Consider the following 15,322-nt stretch of genomic DNA (forward strand, 5'->3'; position numbering starts at 1 on the left):
CCATTACCTATCCCGGAATATACTCTAAAAGAATACTCTAAAAGAACACAAATTATTATTATTCCCTCCCGTGTCGAACACTAGAAGATCGTCAAATTCAACAGGAATCAGAAGCATAAATGTGTTTTATACTCTTGAGGGCCGCGGTAAAGTGGGTCAGGCGGTCCGGGCCTGTTTCCCATGCAAGTCGCAGACCTCCGAGGTTAGAGAGATAGGCTGTTTTGGAAGATATGAGCCGTTTCCTATATTTGCAATGTATACAGGAGCCCTGGAGAAAGAGAGAAAGAGAGAGAGAGCAAAATAGCGAGAGGTATCCTCCAAGCCTGAAACCAAAAACATCACCGGTGGAAGGTATGGAGTAGATTCGAGGACTCGCCAGTTGCAGCGGGAGCTGGGAGGTGCAGTTGGTAACTTGCATTTTTATCCGATCAAGTCTCTATACTTTCACTGGACCAAGCACCACAGAAGAGCAAGAACGGGCGCACGCTCATAAACGGATGACATTAAATTTCTTTCTATCCTTGCGTCGGACTAACCCTCCACTCTCTCCCCTTCCGCTCCAATATCCGTCATTCCGGTATCTTGCCCGTCATCGCCAGCCAGGACCTTGGTGCGCGGGATCTGGTTCTCTGCCAGAGGAGTGCCCGGAGTCACGGCAACCACGTTGTCATTCTCGTCCACGAATTCAAAGTTGTATCGCGAGAGCAGGTGAGGGATGGCGGACAGCTGCGGGCCGTAGCGGGCGGTGTTGTCATATAGTTCAAACAGCGGCACGGCGAGAAGCTTCATGTTCTTGGGGACCGAGAGGACCTCTACAAAACCAAGGGGATCAGCGAAAGAGAACTGGGACATGCGCAGGTCACTCACTTTTCTTGGGCAGTTGGATGAAGTACAGCTTCTTGCACTCCTTCGGCCGTGTGACGTGCCCCGGCAGGAACGGGTACATGAAGGTCTCAAAGTTCGGCCGCCACCATTGGGCCAGGGTATCGCCGATCTCCCAGTCTTCATTGACGCCTTCACCGGAGAATTGTGAGCCCACCGGGGCCAGACGCTCATTCAGTCGCTTCTTGAAGCCGTCGATCTCCTCGTCCTCGTGGTGCAGGTAGTCACCTGGTCTGTATATCATTAGCACCTCCCGTACACACTCATCCTCTGAATGGACCTAAGCGTACAGCTTGAAAAAAGCATTGGCGATCTGCAGCATCAAGACGTGCGGGTGGTTGTGTTCGTGGCAGACCAGGATACCCTCGCAGGTGCGCCGCATGCCATGAAGGTCATAATGTTCCTCCAACCGCTTGAGTCGCGCAAGGACAGATGGATCCTCCTCGGGCTGCGTTTCTTTCGTACCGAATGTGTAGTTGGACAGGGGGTATAGACGGATAGTCTCCGGCTGCTGGCCCGAGAAATCCTTGGGGAGGATCGGACTGGAATTGGATTGTGTCAGCGGCATTCCTGTTCCACATTGGCATCATCCAGATAGGTATCACTCACGGGCGACTGCTTTGGATCGCCGTGGCGGTTGTGGTCGCCATTGTTGCTCGGGGTTAACGATCCAAGGGCGCGCTGCGCCGAGACAGCTCGGTATCGCTATCAATAAAGACGGTCACGTGTGTGATCGGATGAGGCTACTTTTAGCAGGCGGTGATATTACAATTGGACTTGGTTCAGCTGGTACAGTAGGTATTGTTTTATTTGTTACATTGACGGGCGCAATTAGTTACCATGTTCATCACCATGCGGAATCCATGCCCCTCTACGAACCCCCCCCCCCCCCCCCCCAACTCTCCTGCTTCATTGCACCAACACCACATAAAAGTAAACCCCCGCTCACAGTTTCGCATCAAAGTCCTCAAACTCAGTGAGATCCGATACGGCCACGGGGCCGGTGCTGACGGGCAGACGGGCCTTGAAAACAGACACGTCCGTGATGGTGATGGGCTCCTGGGCCACCACGGTACCATTGGTCGACTCGCCCTTCTCCGCCACCAGGCCAAGCTGCTTCAGCTGCAGGCCCAGGTTGCTGTCCAATTTCTCAATAACAGGGTCGATTTGTGCTGGCGACAAGCTCATATCCCCGGCCATGTATGTCCTGACCATGTATAAGACCTGGGAGCGATCAATCACCGTCAGGTCTAAATCCTTGAACGCCGTCTGCAGACGGGCATCGTCCGAGGCGAAACCAGCAGCCTCAAGCTGCTTGTTGACAATATCAACCAGACGGGCGCGCTTCTCATCCAAGCTGTCACTCTCCGCAGCGTGGGTGCCGGACTGCGCATTTAAATGAATAGCCAGCTTAGCCCGCGTCGTTGAGGCGGGGTCGATGTACTGGCGGTAGAATGCGATCAGATCCGCCTTGTTCAGGGTGCGCACATTGGCCGCGTCGGTCTCGTGCTGCAAGAAGTCAAAGTACTCCGACCCGACGTGAGACCAGTACCGGCCAGTCTCCGAACCCAGGTTCTTCAGCTTCTCCAGTCGCTTGTTGATGACGCTGCGCTTGTGGCCCTCGAATTCCTCTTCGGGCATTTCCTCAAGGATACTTCTGAATGTTCGCAGGAACGACTCAATGCGAGACTCGAGGTACTTGGCGTTGCGCTCGCTCTGAATGATCACCCGGTAGCCCATGGTGGTCGCGTTGTAACGGGAGCCACTCCACACCACATATCCGAGCTGTTCCTTGCTGCGCAGCTGATCGAATGCAGGCTCGTCGGTCATCTGAGAGAACAACTGGAGTTTTGAACGCAGGGTGGAATCCGAGAAGAGTCCGATGAAGAGATAGTACTCGATACAGTGGTTGACGTTAGCGGGATCCTGAAGAGTCCGGGGGTAGACAAAGTTGCTTCCCGGGGGAATCATCATGTTACGTCTCAGGTACCACTGCGACGGAGGCAAGGCCCGACCTTGGAGGATCTTCTCGATAGAGTCGGTCATGCGTAGCGCATCCTCCTTGTACAAGTTGCCGTGAGCGAGGACCTCAATGTGGGTCTGCTCCAGCAGCTGAGGGAAGAAATTGGTCACGTCGTCTGCCTGAATGTGCTCCAACTCCTCGATATACTGCTCGTTGACCCAGCTACGCTCGGCCAGCAGGTAGCGAGTGTAGTCACCGACCTGGTAGAAAGGCTGCGAGTACTCTGCATTGCGGAATGCCCGGCTCAGGCGCTCCTTGATGATGTTGAACCGGTCCTGGTTGACGGACAGGTTGCGCATAGTGGTAAGCACCTTCTCCAGCAGAACGGACATCTTATCGTTGTATCCATCTACAGAGATATCCAGGCCCAGGATGTTTGCTGCAAGGTGGTAGTCCAGGCCTGCAAGCTCGGCATCGTAAGAGTATTCATCCAGGGAATCCCGGACCAACTCGCAGTAAAGCTTCGTCTTGATAAGGTTGGCCGGAGTTGCCCACACCAAGGGGTTGCGCAGAGTCACATTAATAGTCGCCTTGGGAACCCAGAAGCGATCGTCCTTCTTGAACCACAGTCGTACGCGGTCATCGTGACGGATTAGCTTGGGAGTCTTGGCGGGCTCCTCGGCTTCCTTCTTTTCCACCGACAATCTCGTTGGAACGAACTCGTTCCGATGCGGCATGTGCACGTTGGAGGTACGAGTGGCCTCGGTCGACTCCAAGGCTTTCTGAATGCTATTCAAGAAGTCTTGAGGGATCTTCTCCGACTTGTACTCAGTACCATACCACTTCTCCTTCTGGTCCCAGGTCCCCGGGTAGTTCTGCGACACGATGATGAGCCGGAAGTTATCAGTCCGGAGATAAGACATGGCCTTCTTGATCAACTCCGGGTCGAACCGGCGCAACAGCGATCCGCTAAGAAGCCGCTCGCGAGGCAACGACTTCTGCATAACACTGCTGAGACGGCTGGTGAATCGGCTGGCGGGCGTCTTCTGCTTAAAGCGGAAGTCCACCTCGGCCAGGTTCCTCATCTCGTCAAAAATCCACTGCTCCGGCTCGCGCTCCTTGATCATGGCGATATACTCGAAGATCACCTTGGCAACTTCCTGGTACTGGTTGAGACCCTCAGGCGTCAGGCGCACCGAGATGGTGAAGAAGGCCGAGCCAGGACAGATCGGCATAGCACCAGCGGAAAGACCATTGGCCCAGCCCTTGGCCTTCAGGTAGGAGAGGACACTACCGGGTCCTTCGTGGCCAATCAAATGACTGATATATCGGCTCGGCTGAACGTCGTTCAGGTTCTCCTCATCCAGGAAGGGGAAATACATGTCCATGGAGCGGGAATCCATGACAGGCTTCGCAAACACCTGAGTGCACATGTCCTCCTCGGAAAAAGGCTGCACATCGTCCCACCGGTTCTGGGCCAGGTTCTTGTTCTCGACGTCGGCGAACAACTCCCAGACCCATTGTTCCAGTGTGTCCAAGGTCTCGCGTCCCAAGACTACCAACTTGGCCCGGTTGGCAGAGTAGTGCTTCTCATAGAAACGGATAAACTCACTACGCACTTCCAGTCCTCGTTTCTGGGGGTCTTCCTTCAGTGTCTGCAAGTTACCAGTCGAGAAGTGATGATAAGGGTGCTTGGGGTTTGAGAGGGACTTGTTCAGTTGCATCAACCGCCACAAGTCACTCTGAAGGTTCTTCTTGTTCTCTGAATCCACCGCCCTCAACTCACGATCTAACGTCGACTCCAAGAAGAGCGGGGAAACGAAGAATTGGGCAAAGCGGTCCAGGGCACCATACAACGGCGACTTGCCATCTAATTCTCCAGCACTGATGGATGAAGTCTCACTGGCTCCATTTGTCCCATTTGTCCCATTTGTTCCATTCGCCCCATTCGCCCCATTCGTCCCATTTGTTGATTCGGCCGGGGTGTTCTGTCCTGTGGATTTCGGCGCGCTCGAGTCGCCAGTGGCTGATACCTCGAAGAAATAGTTCGTTTCGGTGGCAGCAGTGTATGCGTTGGAAGAACCGGAATGGGAAGCTAGGTATTGGTTGTAGGCATTCTCCTTGGGGTACTATGCAGTGCGGATATGCACGTCAGCATTGCTCTCCACTCTCCAGCTCGGACAAATGAACGTACCTTTTTCGTACCCATAAACAGCAAGTGCTCTACCGCGTGCGCCATCCCTGGCATATCATCCTCGTCGGAGAAATTGCCCACATTGACGTTGACGGCGGCACTAGCCTTATCGGTATCGGGATCGTGCACCAGAAGAGCCTCGAGCTGGTTGGGCAAACGAATGACACGATAGGACCGATCATCGAGCTCCGGTCTCTCCAAGCGTTCTGTGATGCGCTCAATTTGAGTCATGGCGGAGGGTTTTGTGGCGGAGAAAGGGTGGGTGGAAGCAAACGAACGGGCCCAGACGTGCTCGGATGAAGGAATCGGGAACGGGGGCCAAACAGAGCGAGTCGGCAAGATATGTGACAGAAAATATGGTCGAGCGGTTGAATTGCAACTCAGGCCTCTGTACCACAATCGTGCAGCAGAGGACCTTGGGAGCATCAAGGTACGGGTCCGGAGAAGACAGCGGTGAGTCCGGTATGGCCAATGCACCAAAGTCACGCAAGGAATGTATATCTAAGAGACAATGCAATACAGAATGGAATGAAGATGACGAGAGAAGCGTGTCCGATTGTGAAGTCGACCGAGGCGGAGGCGACTCGCCAAGCCCCAGAAAGGGCCAAATGCCCCTCGAGCGATGAGTAAGCCGTTATCGTCCAAGCTTTGCGGGTGCATAGACATAACTAGACATAACTAGACATGGGCACGAGTGTCAGCATCCGATACCGTCTTTCCGGAGAGCGCATTTCACTCGACACCTTTTCCGCCGGTTGGAGACACTTGCTTTTCGATGTTACGCAGACTCGGGGGAAACGTGCAAGAATGTATTTGTATTGTCGCATGTCGAATTCATTACTCATTAACTATATCCAACAGCCAACACTCATGGCCCACGACAGAGTTTGAGGCTCTTTTAGACCCCGCGAAGCCTAGTCATGCTGCACCTCCATAATACACCTATTCACATCCTAGCATCCAACATAGAGCATCTAGCACTTGGCGGCGCACAGGTTCAGAGAAATGTCCGAGTTGGCCTGGCAGTCCCTGGTCTGGCTTCCACTGGGAGAGACACCGTTACCCCAACAGATGTGGGGACAGGTAGTGTCGGAGGGAACGACGTTCAGGGCGTGGCCGGAGAAGGCATCACCGAAGACATCGGACAAGTCGTACCAGACGGTGTTGCCGTCCAGGGTGTAGGCGAAGTCGGTCTGGGCACTACCGTCATACAGACCGTTCTCGCCGGTGGTAATCTTCAACGCGATGCCACCGGAGGCGGGATCGTGGTGCAACTGCTCTGTGTACGTGCCCTTGGGCTGGATGGTGACCTCCGGGCCAACAGAGCCGCCAACGGACCACAGGTAGACGGGGAAGTCGCAGTGGTTCACCACGCGGGCTTGGCCGACAGCGCTAACCAGAGGAGCCAGGGCGGCAACCGAGGCGATAACGGCAGTGGTGAAATGCATTGTGGTAGGGTTATGGTTCAATGTAGACTTGAGATTTGAGACTGAAGTGCTGATGGAGATCTGAAAGGCGAGGGCTTCCTTGGTTTATATAGTTTTCTTGGCCCAAGCAGGATGCGCTGTCGGCGAGCAGAGAGTCTCATCTGTTCTTCCGTGGGGGAATAGCTTCTATGCCAAAAGTACGCCATCTGCCTGCGCCTGTCTTTTTTCCGAGACAATATAGGCAGAGCGTAAGAAAGGTCCGCATCTGTAGGTCATGACCCCGCATCAGCGTTGGGGAACCGAGTGGCCACAGGTCGGAAATGTCTAAGAATGGAAGTCACCATGAACTCGAATGTCTCAGGTCGCTCCAACCCGATTTCGATTCGAATGTCGTGATGCGCTGACATCAGTGCATGCCAAGGGTGGAGATGCAGGTGGATGCTCGTCTCGGGCCCTGATTGCCGTGCCACCCTTCAATTCTGGGGTAAAGTTCTGAGACATAGTTACATCCAGGGCACGTCGTGCATGCTTTAGCTCATGTATCTCGTGGATAGATCTCTCCGAGGTCAGCTAACCGGAATTTTGTCCGGTCACCGCCAGAGATGTACTGGTGGGGTTGGTGGTGTCTCACTTGCATAAAATCAGGTGCCTCACGGACCGGTTCTCGTATCGACTCGGTCATCGCTTCGCCGGCAGCTGCGTGGTCGCAGTGTCCTAGAATACGCCAGGTGAAGAAAAATAACCCTACGCTAAATCGTCTCGACTTGACCAGGCTACCACGCGGTAAAGCGCCTCCCGATTTTTACTTGAATATGCAATCTCCGTTTAAAGTGGTTATTAACACTCGGTGACGTGGTGAGCTATCAAATGGATGAATGGATTCATGCAACTCTGCGGAAAACTATCGCGGTGGGTCTACCACCATCCCTTCCTCGGCAACACGATAGGGTCTCAAAGGGAAAGTACTCTAAAACAACATTGGGGAATTCGTCGAGCTTAGGGCTGCGGCTGATGCAACCTCGTTAATCCTTCATTTCTGCATCCTGATCAGCGTCCTCATCTTCGTCCTCGTCATCATCGGCACGTTCGGAAATCCATTCGAAGACTTGCTCCTTGTGTCGGGCAAGCATCTCGTTCAGTTGGCTTTCGGGGGACTTGATCAAAGTTCCATAGCGCTTGGAGGGTTTGCGATCCGGGTTGCCCCAGACGCCGTGCGTCTCCGAGACAAAGACCAGAGAGTTCTAGAAAAAAGGGTAAGCGGGGGAGGCATTAGATCGGAATTGAGAAGTTCTTACCTCGCGGTACCATTTCGACAGCCACGTTTGCGTAGGTGATGCAATCGCGCGGACGGGGTTCTCGGCCACGAAGGATACGATGCCATTGACGCGTTTGTACAGGTTTTCTGCCTCGAGTCAGCGGTTTTCTTGGCTCCAACTAGGGTTAGGCACACCTCTGTTGATCAGCAAGTTAGCTATCCCGTAAAAGGCGTTGCCGATCCCCATGAAAAAGATTTCGGTGGCATCTGTCGGTCTGTTGATTGGCCTTAGCTTCGTGTTCAATTGACTGGTTGATAAGTCCGACTGCTTACTCAATGTAGTTGTCCCACAAGTAGCTGGCCAGCTCTTCGGTTGCAGTGGGCCGATTTTCATCCTCTTCCTCGTATTTGCCGGTTGCCTGATGGTCTCATTAGTCGGTCATCTACATGAAGCGCTTGCTGTCGACTCTTACCGGCTCCCGAGTGATGTGCTTGGGGATATTAACATCAATCAGGGCATAGCCCTTTTTCGCGATCCATGCAATGTAATCCTTCGATGCATCGGCCTTTGTCAAGTTAGCACATGTCTCTTCACCGAAACTTCTCCGGGTTGACTTACCACCCACGTGTTGTGGGCATCCAATCGGTTGGTCACGGGATCGGGATGTCCCATAAGCTCAGGACTGGAAACAGTCAGAAACGACAACTCTCAATTTCCAGAAGATACTTACGGGTCATGGAAAATGACAATAAGGGGAGTTATTTCGTTGCAGTTGGAGCTAAAAGGACTGGTGAGCCCGAGCGTCATTTGTCTGATAGTTCATCTAACGCTTACCTTGCCAGAACTTGATTCTTGAACGATTTGGAAATTGCCGTGCGATAGATCCACAGAGGGGTGAGTTTAAATTCCTCGTAGAGTTGCTTGGACTGGTAGTCACGAAGGATGTCTGCAGCGGCCGTCAATGACTGTTCGTGGGCTGGCGGGACACCAAGCATACCGTGAAGTCGATCTGCCCAGACCGGATGGCTCGGGGGCTTCGGGAACATGCAACGCCAATGTTGAGCCTGGATGTTCATGACGCGACCGACGGTGGCCTTGGCAGCCTCCGTGGGAATAGTGTTCATCAGACGGTCCGGCGGCTCACCCATAAGGGTCTTAGCCACCGCCAGGGCAGACTTGGAAATGGAACGGAAGTTGTATCCTCCTTCCAAACAGACAGCAATCTTACCATCAGCAAGAGTCATGAGCATGTGGGTCATCTGAGCATAGCAGGGAGGAGACACGAAGCAGCCGCCCAGGACATCGCCAGCAGCAGCGTCAAATCCAGCCGAAACTGCAGCAGGGTCAGAAAAGTCTCATATCCAAGGAAGTGCCACTTACTGATCACCAGGTCTGGGTTGAACTCCGTCGCAATGGGCATCACGACTTTCTGGAAAGCCCACATGTAGTCACCATCCCCCATTCCCTGATCCGGCCATGGGATGTTAATGTTCCTTCAATCTGATGTCAGTACACACTCTCTCCTGAAACCCATCGTCCTGGGCCATGAGGTTGAGCAATTACCTTCCGAGTCCCGGACCCTCACCACAGTGGTCCCAATCTCCTGCAGGGCCACCGGGGTAAAATCTGCCGTTCTGATGAACGTGAATAGAGACGTAGAGAACATTTGGGTCTTCATAGAACGCTTTCTGAATTCCATTCCCTGCGCTTGTGTGAGTTCATAAATCCACATGATCAAACGTGGACGAGATTCGCATACCATGATGGACATCCCTTAAGAGTTGGGTCAGTATTGGGACTTGAGAAAGAATGACATGCAAAACACTCACCAATCAAGAATCATAATCTTGCGACATTTTTCACCGAGTTCCTTTTGACAGACACGTGCTGCGACTGAGACATTATTGAAAAGACAGAAGCCCATGGCCTCGTTGTGCTCGGCATGGTGGCCGGGCGGGCGGATGACGGCGATGGCATTCTTGACCTTGCGCTGCGCGACTGCCAGGCAGGTTTCAATGGCTCCTCCAGCAGACAAGATAGAAGAGGCAAATGTCAGATCATTGAAGTAAATCGAATCTTTCTCTCTCTCCAGGAGAACCAAATCGTCATCCGACATGTCTAGCATTCGGTCAGTGTTCGGGTATTCAAACCAGAATCAGGCTTGAATCATACCTGCAGTGCTTTTGACAAAGGCATAGTGAGCATCTGTGTGGATCATGGTAATTTCCTCTTCGGTAGCCTTGCGTGCGTTGATCCTCTGAAGAGTCTGAGGAGCTAGCGGTCGAGTCGATATCGGGTCATCGACCAGGCCGGCACGGCATAGTTCCTTGTAAATATACCAGATGCGCCGCGGGTCCTCCGGATGCACGTCCGAGGTGGGACGGACCTCGCAGTGGAAGCGCATGCGCTCGTCATAGCAAAGACCCGTCGGTAGCGACCCTACTGGAAGGCCAGACCGGAGCATGACTTCTTCATCCGACCAGTCGGAGTTAGGTTCAATAAGACTATCACGTTTTGCGAGTTGCGAGGCGGAATTGCTCTCAGAGTCACTTGGTTTGATTTGTCCTTCTAGAGAAGCATCTCCCACGTGGCCGGTAGACTGGTGGGATAAAAAAGGTTCAGATCCAGGAGATAGAGATTTTGGTGCTGATGGGGGCATGAATTCAGGAGCAAGAGCAAGGTCCCCCTCGTTGTGTAGATGGGTGGAGGGAGGGGGATGCGTGAGAGATGCATAAGAGGACGTGGTAGGGAGCTTGGGGGTCTGCCCCATCATGGTGTCCTCGTCTTCTTCCATTTTGGGCGGCGTTTCAACGTTGAGGATCAGTCCCCTTTCCATGAGGCTAGACTCTTCGTGCTTAAAGTTTCATGACAAGATATCGTGAATGAACGTCTGGTTCAAACATGCGCGGCTTCCGCAGAAGATGTTTGATCAGGCGATAGAGCAGCAAAAGTCAGAGACAATCTTAGGTGATGCTGTTTCAATGGATCGCCAGCATACAATGACAGATATGCGACAGTGCCAGGGTGGAACCGTGGCCGTATAGAGCTCCGTCCTTCGTATTCCCGCGCAAGCAATTGCGACACGCAGAGACACCAGTGCAACTCTCGTGCGTACAAGCCCAGAGGCAAGAAACAATATTTGGAAGCCAAGCAACCAAATCCAATGCGACGCTGTTGGTGTGAAGATGTGACCGCTTAGACACAGCAGTAGCACAGGGTGGTAGGTGGATTTCCCAAGATTGATTGATGTGCATGGCGGATCTCCCTTGGTCTTACTGCCAGACATGGCTTCGGCGGTAGAGATGGCGGTGAGGGACTTCATGCCTTGTTATTCGGGCCACCATTTGATTTCCTCGGACTATACGAGATGCTTGCAATACATACAGTGACAGTGGTTGACAGTATCGGCATTTGGCTATCGTGCAAAGGGGTTTGAATTGATTCAATAATATTTTATTTTGGCATCCACGTACACCAATTGTCCGGGTCCAATGTCGTGAGGTAATATATGGCGGGATATGCGGGAGCTGGGAAATATGGCTTGTAAGGATTAGATAGAGTACAGACTCGGAGTTGTACCTATTCACCTACATCCCCTGAGGTAATTTGCCTAACCACAGCCCAGCCTATCCGAACGGGTATTCTCATCCAACCTTCGGGTCAACGGAACAGTAACCATGTCCCGAGGTCTACCTTGGCGTTGCCTAGGATCGCAGGTACAAACCGATAATCAAGGAAGCATTACGGAAGCGTTATATTAAATACTGCTCTCAGATCTACAGATGCAGGATAAACGCAAACGAAATGTATTTGTTTCTCATTAAATTGACGTTAACAGCTAGTTTTTTCTGCGAGGCAGATTCCCATCCAGCCCCGCATCATCGGGTACCTTCACGGCAAACCAATCACCTCAGAGAAGACTCCTGGCCCCAGGACGCTGTCCTGATTCCTACTGGCCATCAACCTTGGCGATGTAGGCAATCAGGTCAACGACACGGTGAGAGTAGCCCCACTCGTTGTCGTACCAGGAAACGAGCTTGATGAAGTTGGAGTTCAGGGCGATACCAGCCTTGGCATCGAAGATGGAGGAGTGGTCGTCACCGTTCAGGTCAGTGGAGACGATCTCGTCCTCGGTGTAGCCAAGGATACCCTTGAGCTCGTTCTCGGAGGCCTTCTTGACGACGGCTTTGATCTCCTCGTAGGTGGCGGCCTTCTCGATACGGCAGGTCAGGTCGACAACGGAGACGTTGGCGGTGGGCACACGCATAGCCATACCGGTCAGCTTTCCGTTGAGGGAGGGGATGACCTTGCCGACGGCCTTGGCGGCACCGGTGGAGGAGGGGATGATGTTCTGGGCCGCAGTGCGGCCACCGCGCCAGTCCTTGGCGGAGGGACCGTCGACAGTCTTCTGGGTGGCAGTGTAGGAGTGGATGGTGGTCATGAGACCCTCAACAAGACCGAAGTTGTCGTTGACGACCTTGGCGAGGGGAGCCAGGCAGTTGGTGGTGCACGAGGCGTTGGAGAGGACGTTGATGTCGGACTTGTAGGAGGAGTTGTTGACACCCATGACGAACATGGGGGCATCAGCGGAGGGAGCGGAGATGATAACCTTCTTGGCACCGCCCTTCAGGTGAAGCGCGGCCTTCTCCTGGGTGGTGAAGACACCGGTAGACTCGACGATGTAGTCGGCACCGGCCTTGCCCCAGGGGATGGCAGCGGGGTCGCGCTCGGCGTAGAAGGTGATCTTCTTGCCGTTGACGATCAGGCCGTCACCAGCAACCTCGATGGTGCCCTTGAACTGGCCGTGGGTGCTGTCGTAGCGGAGCATGTAGGCCTACCCGGTGGGGTGAGCGGTTAGTACACGATGCGGGGCAATTGCAAGGAGGGGGGGCAGAGGGGTCACCCCGCCACCAGGAGAAACGTACAGCGTAGTGGACCTCAATGAAGGGGTCGTTGACGGCAACAACGTCAACACCGCCGTGGTTAATGCTGTGCAACGGTTAGAGTCAAATTCGTCCCACCAGACGCGGGGACGAATAATGAGTAACTTACGCATTGCGGAAGACCTGCAGGAGAAATTAGCTGGTGATCGAAAGTGTCATGATGAGAACGAAGAGACTTACAATACGGCCAATGCGACCGAAGCCGTTGATTCCAACCTAGAGAATGATGAGAATTTGCGACACGCCGTGATTGCGTCACGGAGGGCATACCTTGGGGACCATGTTTGCGGATAGATGAGTTCTGGAGGGAGCTGTAAGTATGTGTGGATGGTAGGAGGCAAGAATCGATCCAAAAGGAAAGGATCAAGGAGGGACTTACTTTTGAAGGGAAGTGAAGAATGATGGGGAAGAAAGAAGAAGAGAAAAAAAGCCGGCGGGGGAGGGGAAGAAGTAGTGGCTGACGCAACGAACAGATCACCCAACTCTACACCGAGCGCACCTTGTTAGGGAGTCCCCAGAGTCTCGGCGTGTCGGAGCAGTTAGCTGCACTTTCCGGCACTTGCCGCTTGCACAGCTCCCCAGCGCCCTTTTCCGGTTTCATACACCGGGGAATTCAGGAAGCTTCACGATATTTGCTCTGCTCTGTGCCAATGAGCGTGCCGCAATCCTCCCACGTCGGGTTACTATGACTATTTGCCTCGGCGATTGAGCTCGAGAATGCTCTACCAGTCTCCTTCGGCACGATAATGTAGTCTACGAGCCCGTCGAGGCCGTTCCGATGCCCGAGGGGCAGAAGCTTGGAGGGGTGGAGGGGCAGGTGGATGATGCCATGACTGAGGGGCAGTCTCCTTAGTTACCACTCTCAACACTACCATGTGCTAACCCACTTCGAGCATGGAGACCAGGTACAAGATCCATCAGATTTCATGGTCGACTGCATCGATTCCATTTATTTTATTTTATTTTCTGTTTCCCCCCCCTCTCGGTTGGGCCCGTCTATGCCGCATGCGAAAAGGGCATGCCTCAAAACAGCTTGCGGTGGACCGATCGGGTATGGGGCAACTGTATAAGAAGTGGCCCGCGCCCTGAAAAGGTCACCGGTAGGAGCCCCTGGGGCCACGGGAACAGACCGATTTTTTTTATTATGTTTCTTTTTGTTGGTTTATGACTGTTGACTCCCAGATCCGGGCTGGCAAATCCCGCCTCCAGATTATAAATCTCCGGCTCCGGCTATCCGAGTGAGACAGAGGCGCGACATTATCGGACCGTGACGATGACAATTTCACGGTGGCAATGATGACAATGATGGCAATGATGGCAAGCATATGACATGATATGGCATGCCACGGCTGAACCAATGCGATCTCTATCGCCGTGGAAGGGCATGGAAGCTCGCAGATACCCGCAACGAATCTTATCCGTATCGCGGAACCCCCTCGAACAAAGGCCGTAATTGTAGGCCCGTGGTCATAACGAAGAAAAGGAAAATACAATGCAATTATCACGCGCAGCGTCACTGCTCAGGCCAACATGCCATGGAATTGGAAGGATGGGATATAATACAAGTCAAGAAGCGGAGCCCGTGGTGTAGCTTCCCTCCACGCAAGTTCATGTCGATGCATGACCATCGATAATACCAATCGATTCGCCGCCGTTTACTCCTCCTTGACACCGCCGCGGTAGTTCTTCTCGGCGTTCTCGATCGAGGCCTTGTCGCTCTTGGGTTGGCCCTGGGACATGAAGCCGCCGCCGGCCTTGAAGGGACGGGCAAGGTCACCGGTAGCGGGCTTGCCGAAGACGTGGATCTTGACCAGGTTGGCCTCGATAGCACCCTTGAGAGGGATGATCGACTGGATCAGGAGCGGGTTGGTGTACTTCATGTACAGATGCATCACGCCCATCATGCCCACACCCATCAGCTGGCTGCGGATCAACTGGCGCAGCTGTCCCTTGTCGTAGTCCATGTTGGTGGTCGTCACGGGCTTGGCCTCCTCACCGCTGCCCATCTGCGCGGGCTCGACGTACTTGAGCGTTGTCATGTCTGGATGTCGGTTAGTCAACAGTCGCGTCGCAGGTGCTCCGGTATCACGTACCCTTCTTCTTGTTGATCTTGGCCTGCGTGTACAGGTAGAGACCCAGGATGAGGACATTCGACAGGATGTAGAGAGCACGGACACCCATCAGGACATCGGGGTTGTCGAAGGGAACCTTCTTGGACAGCTGCATCATCACCAAGATGATGGCCAGGTTGGTACTGCATGAAAGGTTAGACAGATGCGCGCATTCAGAATAGAAGCAAGACGTACATTTGAGGAGACACCATTTTGACGAGTTGGACCCTTGTTGCTGGAGGAAGTACGGGGGGGAATAAAAGAACACCGGAGAACCAAAACTCGATCGCATTTGCCCCGGGCCACCTGGCACTTCGGAACAACTGTCTTGCCGCAGTCACCTGATCAGCTCCGCTCGACTCCACGGTCTGTGTTCTGATCTCTAAAACCACACCTCCGGGGCTCGACTGCACACTTGGCCCGCTCGACTCTATGAGAAGCAGGACTATATACCGATGAATTCTCGACGACCAGACTTCCGGGTCTGGCGCCACCCGAGATGACCTGATGGCCCAGTGGATGCCCGCAAACGGGCCTCCCACTGTC

The 15,322-nt window shown here is 53.5% G+C and overlaps 6 protein-coding genes across 6 annotated transcripts; all 6 read right to left on the reverse strand.

Moving 5' to 3' along the window:
* Positions 1-531: 531 nt before the first annotated feature.
* N7498_010964 (cleavage and polyadenylation specificity factor subunit 5) lies at positions 532-1,532 on the reverse strand (the record flags this gene model as incomplete). Its single annotated transcript, XM_058458020.1, has 4 exons — positions 532-812; positions 868-1,115; positions 1,173-1,424; positions 1,492-1,532. 4 exons carry the CDS (start codon positions 1,530-1,532, stop codon positions 532-534), a joined length of 822 nt encoding a protein of 273 aa, XP_058304919.1.
* A 295-nt stretch (positions 1,533-1,827) lies between these two features.
* Positions 1,828-5,270, reverse strand: N7498_010965 (uncharacterized protein; the record flags this gene model as incomplete). Its single annotated transcript, XM_058458021.1, has 2 exons — positions 1,828-4,974; positions 5,040-5,270. 2 exons carry the CDS (start codon positions 5,268-5,270, stop codon positions 1,828-1,830), a joined length of 3,378 nt encoding a protein of 1,125 aa, XP_058304920.1.
* Positions 5,271-6,013: 743 nt separating this feature from the next.
* N7498_010966 (putative BYS1 domain protein) lies at positions 6,014-6,487 on the reverse strand (the record flags this gene model as incomplete). The annotated part of the gene is made up of 1 exon (XM_058458022.1): positions 6,014-6,487. One exon carries the CDS (start codon positions 6,485-6,487, stop codon positions 6,014-6,016), a length of 474 nt encoding a protein of 157 aa, XP_058304921.1.
* Positions 6,488-7,488: 1,001 nt separating this feature from the next.
* Positions 7,489-10,516, reverse strand: hdaA (histone deacetylase hdaA; the record flags this gene model as incomplete). The annotated part of the gene is made up of 13 exons (XM_058458023.1): positions 7,489-7,707; positions 7,762-7,868; positions 7,917-7,996; positions 8,055-8,140; positions 8,195-8,287; positions 8,341-8,404; positions 8,453-8,500; positions 8,557-9,055; positions 9,103-9,215; positions 9,286-9,424; positions 9,482-9,495; positions 9,552-9,840; positions 9,895-10,516. The coding sequence occupies 13 exons, from the start codon at positions 10,514-10,516 to the stop codon at positions 7,489-7,491; spliced, it is 2,373 nt and encodes a 790-aa protein (XP_058304922.1).
* A 1,155-nt stretch (positions 10,517-11,671) lies between these two features.
* gpdA (glyceraldehyde 3-phosphate dehydrogenase GpdA) lies at positions 11,672-12,947 on the reverse strand (the record flags this gene model as incomplete). Its single annotated transcript, XM_058458024.1, has 5 exons — positions 11,672-12,556; positions 12,648-12,711; positions 12,775-12,788; positions 12,846-12,881; positions 12,936-12,947. 5 exons carry the CDS (start codon positions 12,945-12,947, stop codon positions 11,672-11,674), a joined length of 1,011 nt encoding a protein of 336 aa, XP_058304923.1.
* Positions 12,948-14,320: 1,373 nt separating this feature from the next.
* N7498_010969 (PHO88 family protein) lies at positions 14,321-14,988 on the reverse strand (the record flags this gene model as incomplete). The annotated part of the gene is made up of 3 exons (XM_058458025.1): positions 14,321-14,706; positions 14,759-14,919; positions 14,972-14,988. The coding sequence occupies 3 exons, from the start codon at positions 14,986-14,988 to the stop codon at positions 14,321-14,323; spliced, it is 564 nt and encodes a 187-aa protein (XP_058304924.1).
* Between the last annotated feature and the right edge of the window lie 334 nt (positions 14,989-15,322).

Source organism: Penicillium cinerascens (genome assembly GCF_028974065.1).
Source record: "Penicillium cinerascens strain IBT 15544 chromosome Unknown scaffold_4_segment0_segment1, whole genome shotgun sequence".
NCBI classification, from domain to species: Eukaryota; Fungi; Ascomycota; class Eurotiomycetes; order Eurotiales; family Aspergillaceae; genus Penicillium; species Penicillium cinerascens.